Below are 12,480 nucleotides of genomic sequence, written 5' to 3'. Positions count from 1 at the left end.
TGCTGATTCTTATTTTGCCTCATTTAGTTATTTTCTTCTTGCTGCTTTGTATATATATATAGGTTATTTGGTTTATTTTATTGAATTCATTTATTTATTTTGATTATTTTATATTTTCTTTTATTTCTTTTTTTATTTTGTTTAATTTATTGTTAATTTTAATGATTTCCTTTTTCATTGCTTTCCTATTTATTTTTGTCTCTTTTGTTAGTTTTTGATTTCCTTTTTATCCTCTTGCTTAGTTTGATTTGCTTCCTTTAGGTATTTATTATTATATCAATTTGTCTTATTTTTTTTCTTTTCATTCTTTCTTTGTTATGTGTTCCTTTATGGTTATTTTTTTCTTCTTTTTAGTTTCCTGTGGTGGTTTTTATTTTAGTTTATTGTTATTTTTAATTGTTTATTTTCGTCCTTGGTCTCTTTGTACTTTTTATCTTTCCTTCTCATCTCCCCCCTCTTTTCAACTTTCCTCCTAGTCTGCAACAACTCAATTTTTGCTTCTTGTACTCTCATTCAACTTGACGATGGATCACGGAGTGTGATCTGAAACATTGATCTAAAAACTTGCACACATTCTGTTCTAGAAGCTTGCTTACAGAAAAACCTTTGGTTGTCCATGAACCCCATCGAAGGGATCTCATGCTCCAAGGATGGGCAGACCTCACCGTGGCCATCAAATTTTAGAAACAGATTTTTACTAAAATAACACTATAAAACTAAAATATAAAACGATCATGAGGGACCCCAAAACCATATATATATCAAAATTAAAGATATATTTTAAAGAACATAGTAATCAAAATTACTATGTTTACATATTTATGTCAAACAAGACAGTAAAAATGAAAAGTTACAATGTAATTTAAATCATTTTGTATTAGATTTTTTGGTCATGCCTTCAACATCATATGGATATTCAATGCTTCATTGCATGTATAAAATCGGCATATCAGGAAGACATGTCAACATTCTTGCATAAACCATCGTTTGCTGAAATTCACAATACAGGGATATGCTGCCTATGAGTTACAAACTGACTTTATTTTATCCCATCTCATGTTGTTCTAAACTGTTTACAAATTGTTAGAGTTATCATGTTGTGGCTAATAATTATTTATTTAATTATTAGTCTATTATACTCTACGCTTAGGCTAAACTTAGGCTTTTAATAATATTGTAAGTATTTAATAATTATTCTAATTATTAAATACACATTATCCCTTTAGGGTTGCACACCTTTAAGGTTGTTTATCTCCTTTCTTAAGGATTGTATTGTACTTTTTATTTCATTCCCTCTCTGAATGATAATCTTTTTCTTTAGAGCCATTGTTGCTTTCTTGCCTCCATTCTTCTCTTGTGGCAGGTATTTTGCTTGCAGGTGTTCTTGGGATCTATGTAGTTGTATTTCTCAACTTCTTCACAAACAAAACTGAGTATTTAATATTAACAGCTTAAGAATCAATGTATTTCAACATATGAGAAGCAAATCAATATATTTGATGTTAAAATTATAATCAAAATACATAGACTACAAATCATAGAACTTATTTATTGCATCTGTTCATTCGTTTTTGAACAATATAAAGTTCTGCTTGTTTTACTTTTTAGTTGAAGTGTTTCGATTTGTTCTAGTTTGATATTGTTTGAATTATAATATATTTCAATTTTAATATGCTTGCATCTCCTGTTGTCCCCAAAAAGAGGTCTTCTAGTACTGCTATCGCAAAACATGTTTTGTCACTTTTTATCGTCTCTGTCCAAAATACAATGGAACGTCAGAATTTGGTTATTCATTGAGCAATATGGTATGAAATCAATTCTAGGTAGCATGAAAACCCTAGTTAGAGAGCAAAGTGGAAGCAATTCGGATTGTGTGAAAATCCAACTAGGAGGTGATAATGTAAAAAACCAATTCATATTTAAAGGAAAATAAAGAAACACAATAGTAAAATAACACAAACAAGTAATCTTGTATATAAATATTTATTGAATCACGATTCAGGTGCATCATGTTGTTATTTTGTTTTTCTCTTGGTTGATAAATGAGAGGTTGTAAAACCTCCGAATAAAATTGGTTATAACAATATCATAGGAGGTTGGAACATTTTCTAAATAATGGGATCCTAATCAGATCTGTTGGAGGCTTAATTCAGTTTATTGTCATGTATAAATGAGGCAATATTTCAGCCTCGAAAGAGGGGAGAGAAGTCACATACAAAATGACATATCAATGTAGTCTCTTCCGTTTTGCTAAATATATATGTTTGAGAGTTGTGATTTTAGTTTTCACCAAATCAGTTGTAAGAATATGAATTTGGAACCATCTCACAATAATATTTTTACTCAATACATTGTATTTGCATGGTACTGAACAAACCACACAAAAGTTTGAAATATGCATTATTTTATTAAAAAATAAGATATTTGTGCCCCTACTACAAGACAATTTATGCCAATTATAGACCACTCCCTATGTATTCAGTTTTTCTACTCTCAATTTCGAATGTTAATTCCCTCTCCCTTTCTAGTTAGTATTATTGATGCACAGAAACACACAAACATCGTGATGCCTTCACCACAGAAAGTTATTACTTTAGAAACATTCCTGAGTCCAAACAATGTTGACCAAGTAAAAACACATAGAAGAGTGCATAAATGAAATTGTTATAGCCAGTTATTATCATAATTAAATATTTAACCTCAAAGCAGGAAATCACAGGTCTTGAAATCTTGTGAACGATGAAAAGGTAACATAAATGATCTAATTTCATCATCTTACTGAGTTTCAACTTGGTAAACTGGTATGTCTTGTAGAGATGTAGAAACATTTTGTACTCAAATGAGACAAATGGCTTTTTCTCTTTATGCAAGAAAATTGAGAGAGACTATTTTATAACTCACCTTATGACGATTGTATCTAGAAGTAGAAATATCAAACAGAATAGAAAAGCTCCGAACTACCAAACACATTGTAAAACATCCCAAGCTAAGAAACGTACTCTTCAATAATAATGCATGTGATTCCACTCGTTGCAGGTGGCAAGCAAGCAATTATTTGAAAGGCATGGATAAGGTCCTAAGAAATACCTTCTTAGAGTAAGGATGGATTTCTGATAATGGGTGATCTTCAGGTTTAATAGATGGTCTTCTTCTTGGAGTATATGGCCTCCCAGTCTCTCGCTGCATATACAATATAATTAGGAATAGCTAACTAAAAGACAAGTTCAAAATTTTAATTTTAGAAATATGTGTCTCATATTCAAGAAGTTGGATTCTGGAAACATTAATACATTAAAATTTCATACAGTAATGGGTTCAGAGGATAAATACAGTTAAAAGTTGTAAATCACATACTGAAGCACTAAAGAACAAAAATTCAAAAGAGAGAAGAAAAATAAAGCATTTTAAATAAGAACTTCTATCATTTAAGTTAAAGTTTTGCTCAATTCTTTTAACTCCTTGCATGCATGTACCGTCTGGTGGGACTTATAGATGGATTGTAACATGTCTGTTCACTATCCATTAAGATAGGTTTCCTCAAACCTGTTATCACAGCCCAACAATTCTTTGGCACATTTGTACCCTGCAATGTAAGGGGAAGACCAAATAGCAGGATAACAAGTATATATGTTTGTTAGCAAAGGTCAACCATAACAAACTTCAAATCTCAAAATTTATATTGATCTTAAGCTTCTTATTTGAATATTCTTTTCTGTGTGTGATTAGGAATGGTTGTTGACAAAGCTTTAACAAAAATTTCAGAACTCTACCAACATGGCATCATGATTTTGGTGTGCTGGTGGCTTCAAAAAGGTCATGATTATTAGGCTTTATTATTGAGAACACTAAGACACCTAAATTAAATAACATTGGTAAAAAATCATGCTGTTAACATAAGCATGGCATTTGACAACGACAGTTATTGGTTTCACAAAAAGAACCATTCAAACTGATAACATTTGCATCATACTTTTAAGAAATGTATAACTTAAGTCTAATTCCCAACTCATAGAAGATCTCTTTGGAAGAAAAGGCCACTAGCATTTCATGAACAACAGCAGCGAATTTCTTCTTCATTGTATGATGATGTTTTGTAGCTTTAGTTACTTTACGCAAATATGCCTGATAATGACGCAGTAAATGTCCACATGTATTGGTGCATGTAAATTTGCAGCTTTGCATTTACTATCATAGGCAACATTGTAGAGTACTTGTCAGTTGAACTCATTTTAGACTCATTAGACAAAGTTAGCTTGAATTTGGGAGTTTGCGGAAACAATGTTATATTCATCCATGATCTCAAAAAAAAAAAAATTATATTCCAATTAATCAAACTTAAGGTTGGGCAGCAAGGAGATTGTTCTCATTTTATGACACCCTTGGTCCATCAGTGAGAACCGATCAAAGATATGTTCCATGGACCAGCGCTGCCCCAGTTGATCAAGGATAAAAGCAGTAGAATCATGGTTTGAAGTGTTGCCTTGTCGGAAGTTCCTAGGCCCTCTTTTTCTCTTCCCCTCCGAAACTCCAAAACCCCGAGGTTCCGAAGTTCTTTGCCTTAGCCGCTTTCTTTCCTACTCCAGAACCTCCAGGTTCCAAAGTTCCCTTCCTTCCCTTAAGCTTTTCTCCAATTTCCCTGGAACTCCGGAACCCCAAGGTTCCGAAGTTCTTTTTCTTCCCTCTTCAGAACTCCGGAACCCAGTTCCCTCTTTTCTTCTCCCCTTTCCCGAAACTCCGGAACCCTGAGGTTCCGAAGTTCCCTCTTGGCCCTTCTTCCTTCTTTTCTTCCAGAACTCCGGAACCCTGAGGTTCCGAAGTTCTCTTGCTCGCTTCCTCTTCTTCTCTCCAGAACTCCGGAACCCCGAGGTTCCGAAGTTCTTCCCCCTTTGCCTTCTCTCTAGTTCCCGGAACTCCAAAACCCCAAGGTTCCGAAGTTCTTCCCTTGTCTTCCCACTTCGGGAGTACGAACTTCCGAAGTCTCCGGACTTCCTTCCGACTGGCGACACTTCCGGATGGCGTGATCGACACTCAAGGCTTTTAATGCTCCAACAGTTTTGGTGACTTGTGCACCTTCTTTTGTGGAGCCACAAGGGTGCATTAAATGTTTTGGCAGGATTTCCATCAAGGGAGGTACGGGGCCATGCTGGGTGACTTATGTCATGTTTGACTTTGGAAGGTCAATCAATCCACCTTCCTCAAAATTGCCTTCGGTGGTATGGCTAGGTTGCTTGCATGTACAAGCCAAGTGCATGCACTTCCCTGCACTTCCAGACTGACATGCAGGGGTCACGATCACCATTGTAACCTATTTTTCTATATAAAGGTTGTTAAACCTCATTGTAAAAGGTTCTCTCCCTGCTGCCTTGAGCTTTCCTATGCTCTTTCTCTTCTCTTGAAGACTTGTAATTATTTTTGCATTTTTGCAACTGTAAGATTGGCTTTTGGCCTTATAATTAATTGAAAATCACCATTCTTGCCTCCTTTCAACCTATGTATGTTGTGTATGCTTTCTTACCTTCATCATAGGTGTATGTCTTGTGGCTTTTCTCTCCATATATGCTATGTTAACTTGTTTTCTGAGTGTGACTTGTGGGAATCCTTCTCCCCTCTTGACACTTAGCAAATTCTAACCTCCATACATGCGATCGGGGTCACTTATGCAATTGAAGTTGTGCATCTCTTGGGTTTTTTAGTTGGTTCCTTGTGCCATTTCAGTAGGGAGAGAAACAATCTCTTCTTGGTGCATCACCTCTTTTCGTTTCAAGCATTCTCTCTTCCCTTTACCTCTGCAAATTGTTAGGATAGTGTTGATGTGTATTTTGTACACGACCAAACATAGAATAAAATAACTAAAGGTATCTTATCCTCTCTTGATTAAAGTCTCTGAATGCTGAAGATGTCGCAAAAAGGATCAATCGAGATGACTTCAAGGTTCTTTTTTGTCGGATCTCTACGTGTGGATAAGCACCAGTGGTCGTTGTGTTTGTTGTTTCTTCAAGGGGCCTTACGCACTTTCAGAGAAAGCTTGTCCGTGTTACTTCCTTTCAAATGAGGGAACAGGATTTTCCTAACACTAACAGATTTTCAAAAAATGTCAAAAGATAAGGATTTCGAGGAATAGAGACTTAAACTGATCCTAAGAATGACCCAATGAAGGCTAGACTTGATAAGATTCTACCAATTTCAGCATCGCCAAGAAATTACAACTCTACTGGAATTGATGCGATCTTCTAAGGGGATTCAATAACTTTCAAATCATCAAGGATATAGATACTATCATAGAGATGCATATCAATACTTCCAATAATGATTGAATTCTTAATCAATCTTAATGTTTCCAGTTGACCACACAAGGCGTCCTCACAATCAGTAAGAAGCTAGTGGTTTGGAATGTGAATCTTATCAAAGATCAAGCACAACAATTCATCCTTCAAACTTAAAATTTAAATGCTATTTCAACTGAGAGTGATTCAAGAAGATAAACAATCATGAAGATAGCCACAAGTATTGCAATAAAACACCATAACTTCAATATTTTATTGATCTCATAGCCAAATGGACAACAATTGTTCAAAATTCTTTCTTCACTACTCAATCTTGCTACAAACAATGACTAATTTCTCTCCAACTTTCTAACTTTCTAAAAAACTAAACTGTTTTTCTAAACCCTAAAAATGAAATGAGTGATGGCATATATAGCATCCTCAAATACAATAAACGGCCCAGATCGAAAGAAGATCAATGGCTGAGATTATGACACCTAAACCCTAATTAGGGTTTGCTACAAAAAAGTCCCCATTTAGATAAACATCATTAAACCATAGCCAATAAAAATATGGCACAAAAATCGAGCAGACATAGACCAATAGGAATTAAGCTACCACATCATTTCATAACCACTTTTCATCTAGGACTTTGTTCCCTTTCCTGTGCTCTTTTCTAGCATATTCAATGAATCTGGACACAATTCCTTCAATCTCAGCAATAGGAATCTCAGGAAGATTCTTCATTCGTTCTTCCAAGTGAAGGACTTGACCAAAAGCAGTGAGAAGAGTTGTCTCCCAACTAGGCTCAAGTTCTCTGGTCTTCTCAATCAGGAACATAGTAGCATACATCTAATATCGCTGTCTTTCTGTGACGATGTTTTCTTCCTTGAAAAAGATGACCTTGATTCTGTCTTCCAACTCTTGAATGTCCACTTATGTCTCAACTTCAATTCGTCGATCAAGGATGGTTCACAACACCTCAAATACCTTGTCTTGAACTGGCTGGATGGTGCCTTCAACTTGACTGCATCTTGCATTGACATCTTCGAAAAGAACTTCCTTCATTTGCAGCAAAGTTGACCAATGCAGGAGATTATGAGTTCCTCCTTCCATTATCTTTTCTTGTGCTAGAATCCGTCTTGGTGCTCCTCTTATCACTTGCAAGACTGGAATGATAACGTCTCTAGTGTGAGTGAATGCATCTACAGTTATCATCAAATTATGGATGATCTCAAGGACTTGGATAGATCGATTAACTGTCTTCATCATCCTTGTTGCAAATTCAATAGCTACTCTGTAAGATTCATTAATCCAAGAACTCGTAAGTTGAACCAAGCTCTTCACCCTTTCTGCCTCACCTACTGATTCAAGAGGGAGTCCATGTAAAGGAGATACTGCTGGATCCTGATGTCTCAAGGGCTGATTAAGATGACTAAAATAGTTCCTCCAAGCACTGACCTCTCTCTCAAGCTTCTTATTCTTTTCCATTTCTTCTTTAAGTTTGTCTTTAAGTGCTTCAAATGAATCAGTTGCTTCTTCCATTGCTTGCTCGAAGGTAAGTGGACCAAGCTCAAATGTTTCTAAGTCATACTCTTCTGCAAGAATCTCATCCTCATACTTATCCACCACTATTGTAGCTACTTGTACTTTTCTGGATCCTGTCTCATCTCGAATTACCTTTGACATCTTTGTGGCCTTCTTCTTTTCCACCACCTCCTGAGAATTCCATATAAGGCTCTCCAAGTCAATTGTATGATCTTCTTCTTCGACCACAACCACCTTTGTCAACCTCTCCTTTAGCCAATCTGGAATAATAGATCTTCTTTCCCTTACTTGTATTTCTTTAGGTAGAGGTCCATCTTCCCTGAAAGGAGATGTTACTTCATCATCATTCTTTTCTCCTTGTTGCTCTCTAGCATCAACCTAAGGGGATTGACTTGATGAATGCTGAGGTGTCTGTCCTTTCTCTTGTTTATCATTTTGTACCATGGATTCCATAGACTCATCAATCTCATATACTACTTGCCTCTGATCTTCCCCTTGACTTGCTTCCTTTTCATGCCTAGAAGATGTACTTGGTGGGCGATCAAGATTCGTTTTCTGCTTCTTCTTGGAAGGTTCTCTCTTCTCAGGTCCTTCTTTCCTCTTTGAGCCTTTGGAATGAGAAGTATTCTCACTCACACTCGCCTCTCCTTCTTCTGGTCTTGTTTCCAAGGTGAATGTCATGGATACATTCTTCTCCTTTAAAATTTGATGTTGTACATCCACCCATCTGCGAGTGCAAGCCAAAACAAGAGCCATTAAAACTCTTAAGTCTAAAACCTCTGGCTCATTCCAATTTACCTTCACTCCTTTATCTTCCTTCTCATAGGATGATTGGAGGTATTTACCACTGTCCTGGGCTTGATCAGCAACTCTATAAATCTTGCATTTCCTAATGAAATCTAAGGGTAGCCTAGAATGCATCTTTCTTTTGACCTCTAAATCGTCTAGGACATTCATCCAAAAGTCCTCCACTTGGAACTCATGCTTGTACTTCTTGCCAACTGTCTCCTCCATATAACCATGAGGATCAAAATTCTCTCGAGGCAAAGGGTGTGAATGAGTATAGAGATAATTCTTTTTCTGCATCTTCCGCGACTTGAGTATTAGGACACACTTCAACTGAATTCCCTAGTATGATGGGCACGAGAATTCCATTTCCATGCTTGTGTCTGGATGCCTTTGCATAAGCTGCCAACTGTCTAGTCACCTCAAGTAGTACTATCCTGTCTGTTGGATATCTTGGCAACATGTAGGGAGGTGAAGGACACCCATGAACTCTGATGTATGTGAATTTTGGAAACTGAATGAACCATGCACCATGCTTCTTCACAAGCTTTTGTGCATCCAGAGACAATCGATTGTGAATCCCACCTTGCAATATCCTGGTAATATTCATCGTGAAGGTGTCATTGACTAACTTGTAGTCACTTCTAGGCGGATGATGCAGTTGAACATAAGAATCACAAACTCTTATTTCTCCGGGTCCTCTTCCAATCACTCCTCTGTGAAGTAGCCCTGCATACTCGAAACTCCTGACCAAGGCATATATAACATATGAGCTCATGTGGAATGATTTGGTGGGTCTTAGCCTTCTCAACTACACGTCTAGACAATTGCTAATGATTCTAGCCCAATGAAGCATTCCTTTTCCTTGGACAATCACTTGTATGAAGAAGAACATCCACTTGTCGAAGAAGGCTTGAGAAGCACCTGTAACTCGATTGAGTAAAGTTATCAGGTCCTTGTATTCCTCCTGGAAGTCAATCCTATGTGGTGTATTGGGAATCTTGTTCAGGCGAGGCTGACTTTTGAGCAACCAATTCTTATTGATTAAGTTCAAACAAGACTCAGGATCATCTTCATAGATTGACCTTGCTCCTTCCAAGCTCTTGTAGATCATGTCTTTATGGTCCGGAAGATGAAGAGCTTCGCCTATAGCTTCCTCTGAAAGGTAGGCTAAGATGTTCCCTTCCTTGGTTACGATCATCCTTGATTGTGAGTCATAGTGGCGAGCACACTTGATCATCAACTCATGACACTTGACTGCAGGAGGGAAACTTGCAGCCTTGATGATGCCACTCTCAATTATCCTCCTCGCAACAGGTGATGGCTTGCCAATGTAGGGGACCTCTCGAAACTTCTTCACATTGAAGTTTCCTAAGTTGGTGTCTCTGATATTATTCCACTTGGACACGATCTTGGTCTCCAATTCGTCGCTCCTCTAATCTTCCTTGATGAGAGCCTGCCAAGTAGTAGATCCTCCGGCTTTGGGGGTCGTCATTTGATGCCTACACAAAAATTTAAAATTAGTCTTTAAGCATCATACCTTAAAGCATAGAATTTAAGACCTTTCAAGGGAATAATTCAAAACATTAATTTGAAAATGACATGATAAATCAAGAATTATAAATTCTCAAATTAATTATGAATGGAAATTAGATTTTTCAAGACTTAGACTTTAAAAGATTGCTATGGAAATCAAAATAAATCTTGAATAGAAATTTCAAAAAAAATGATTCTTCATACCTTTTCTTTGAATGCTTAACTATCAACCTTGGAAAAAATGAAGAAAGAAGATCAAATTTTGCTGGATAAGGATTGAATTTTGGTCTCCCTTTGGATGAATTATGCCTCAATTAACCTTTAAAAGAACTTTGCCTTCCACTAGCCTCCAACCTCTTAGCAAATTCTGGAAATTAGCCTCCAATTTAGCAAGAAATTCACCTCCAATCTGGTATAATTCGCTCCTCCAATCTGCTCTTGAAATTTGCATGAGAAGAATAATGAATGAATGATTTGAAAATGCTACAACACTCCTCTCTTATATAGGGCGCTCACCCTAATTAACTATGAGGCCGACCTAGGTTTTTAGCAATAAAACAAATAAAATCCCCTTTAGAAGGAGGCCGACTTGCTTATAAAAGCAAAGAAATGGATTTTGAGCGCTCCCCTTCATTTTTTAAATTTTCAAATTAATTTCAAGGCTTCCAAGGTGGATTTTATATTTATATTAAGGCTTAAAAATTAATTAATTAAATGGTAAAGGCCTTAATTCATGCGAATTTGATCTAGCTTCCCCAAATGTCTTAATTTTGGCAAATTTAGTGAAAATTGAGGAATATTGAGGTTTGATTGAGGCTTAATGAAGTTTCCTTTCTCCCTTGGGCATTGAAATATCCAAGATGATGGTGGTCTAAACCACTTCAAGGCTTGTTCATTTCATAAATTGAAATTTTCACAACCTATATTTGCAAGTTTCCATGTCTTTTTCTTCACAACCTTGCAATTTGTCCTCGACTCACTCTTAACAAGATTGAATAATAGGCCTTTTGATAATTTCGCCCTGGACCCTTTGGAAGGGTCAGGAGCAATTTTTCAAATTAGGTCCTGAATACCTTGTTTTCCTGACTCCAAAATCTTCCAGAAGGCGAGCTCATGTTTGACCTAACAAAGTCTTGCATTCCAAATTTTAGCATTTCTCATGAGCGAATTAGATGAAAATGTGATTTTCGCCCTGGACCCTTTGGAAGGGTCAGGAGCGATTTTTACTTTTTAGGTCAAAATTCACCTTAGTTTGATCATTAACCTCCTCCAAGGCAATCTCCAGGGTCTATTCATCTCAACCACTGAGTTGGCTTATCAATTTTTTGAAGGAAATATTGTTCTTTTGGGAATTTTGCTCCGGACCCTTTGGAAGGGTCAGGAGCGAAATTCTCTACTGAGCTCAAAATTCTCATTTTTTGGAGGTCTAAATTTCTTCAAGGCATTCCAAATGGCTTCTTTTACTGTGGTCCAGGCCTAGTTTCACTTGAATTTTGGAGGAAAAGGTGTCTTTGATGTTTTTCGCCCTGGACCCTTTGGAAGGGTCAGGAGCGATTTTCCTTGCTTAGGCTTACTCCTCCATCATTCTGACTTCAATCCACCCCTCAAGGCTAGGCAATGGTCTTCTTCATTCACTCCACCCAAGCTTGGTTTGTTCTTGCAAGGCAAAATAGGGGATTTTGAGATTTTCGCCCTGGACCCTTTGGAAGGGTCAGGAGCGAAAACCTCTCTTAGGCTCAATTCCTTCAATTTTCAATGATTTCTTAGCACTTCAAGTCATTCCCAAGGGCAATTCCTTCTATATTTCACCTTATCCCACACTTGACTTAGCAAAACTTGATAGCAAAGAGTGATTTTGAGAAAATTTGCTCTGGACCCTTTGGAAGGGTCAAGAGCGAATTTCTCAATCTTGACCAAAATCCTCACTTTTTAAACTTGAAACTTCTTTGCAAGGTGGGATTTCATGTCTCATTGTGCTAGGAATAGGATTTCATGTCCAAGAAAGGCTAAACAAATAGGTTTATAAGGAATTTCGCTCTGGACCCTTTGGAAGGGTCAAGAGCGAAATTGCCTTTCCTGGCCAAAATCCTTCATTTTCATGACTTCTGAACATGCCCAAGGGTTTCAACATGTTCATTCTTCCTTTCATCATGCCTTTGACACCTCAAGTTGACCAAACAAGGCAAGAAATATCTCTTATTGAGATTTTCACTCTGGACCCTTTGGAAGGGTCAGGAGCGAATTTCTTAATTTAGGCTTATTCCACCATCCTTTCAAGTTGAATTCACCTCTCAAGGGAAGAAGACAACACTCCTCTCTCATCCATGCCAAAAACTTGACCTTATTC

The 12,480-nt window shown here is 37.0% G+C and overlaps 1 protein-coding gene across 5 annotated transcripts in view; it reads right to left on the bottom strand.

The window, feature by feature from the left end:
- LOC131070405 (protein PLASTID TRANSCRIPTIONALLY ACTIVE 10) overlaps positions 1 to 12,480 on the bottom strand; it is a 335,025-nt gene that overhangs the window by 185,547 nt on the left and 136,998 nt on the right. For all 5 annotated transcript variants that reach the window (XR_009112318.2, XR_009112319.2, XR_009112320.2 and 2 more), the window contains exon 8: positions 3,088 to 3,180. Coding sequence is in view for 2 of the 5 variants with exons in the window: in XM_058005915.2 (XP_057861898.1) it covers positions 3,088 to 3,180 (93 nt within the window). In the remaining 3 variants the exon portion in view is untranslated. The remainder of the gene's footprint in view (positions 1 to 3,087; positions 3,181 to 12,480) is intronic.

This window comes from Cryptomeria japonica, chromosome 3, assembly GCF_030272615.1.
Source record: "Cryptomeria japonica chromosome 3, Sugi_1.0, whole genome shotgun sequence".
In the NCBI taxonomy this organism is placed as follows: Eukaryota; Viridiplantae; Streptophyta; class Pinopsida; order Cupressales; family Cupressaceae; genus Cryptomeria; species Cryptomeria japonica.
The sequence above is the reverse complement of the archived record's forward strand: the minus strand, read 5'-3'. Positions and strand labels throughout refer to the sequence as shown.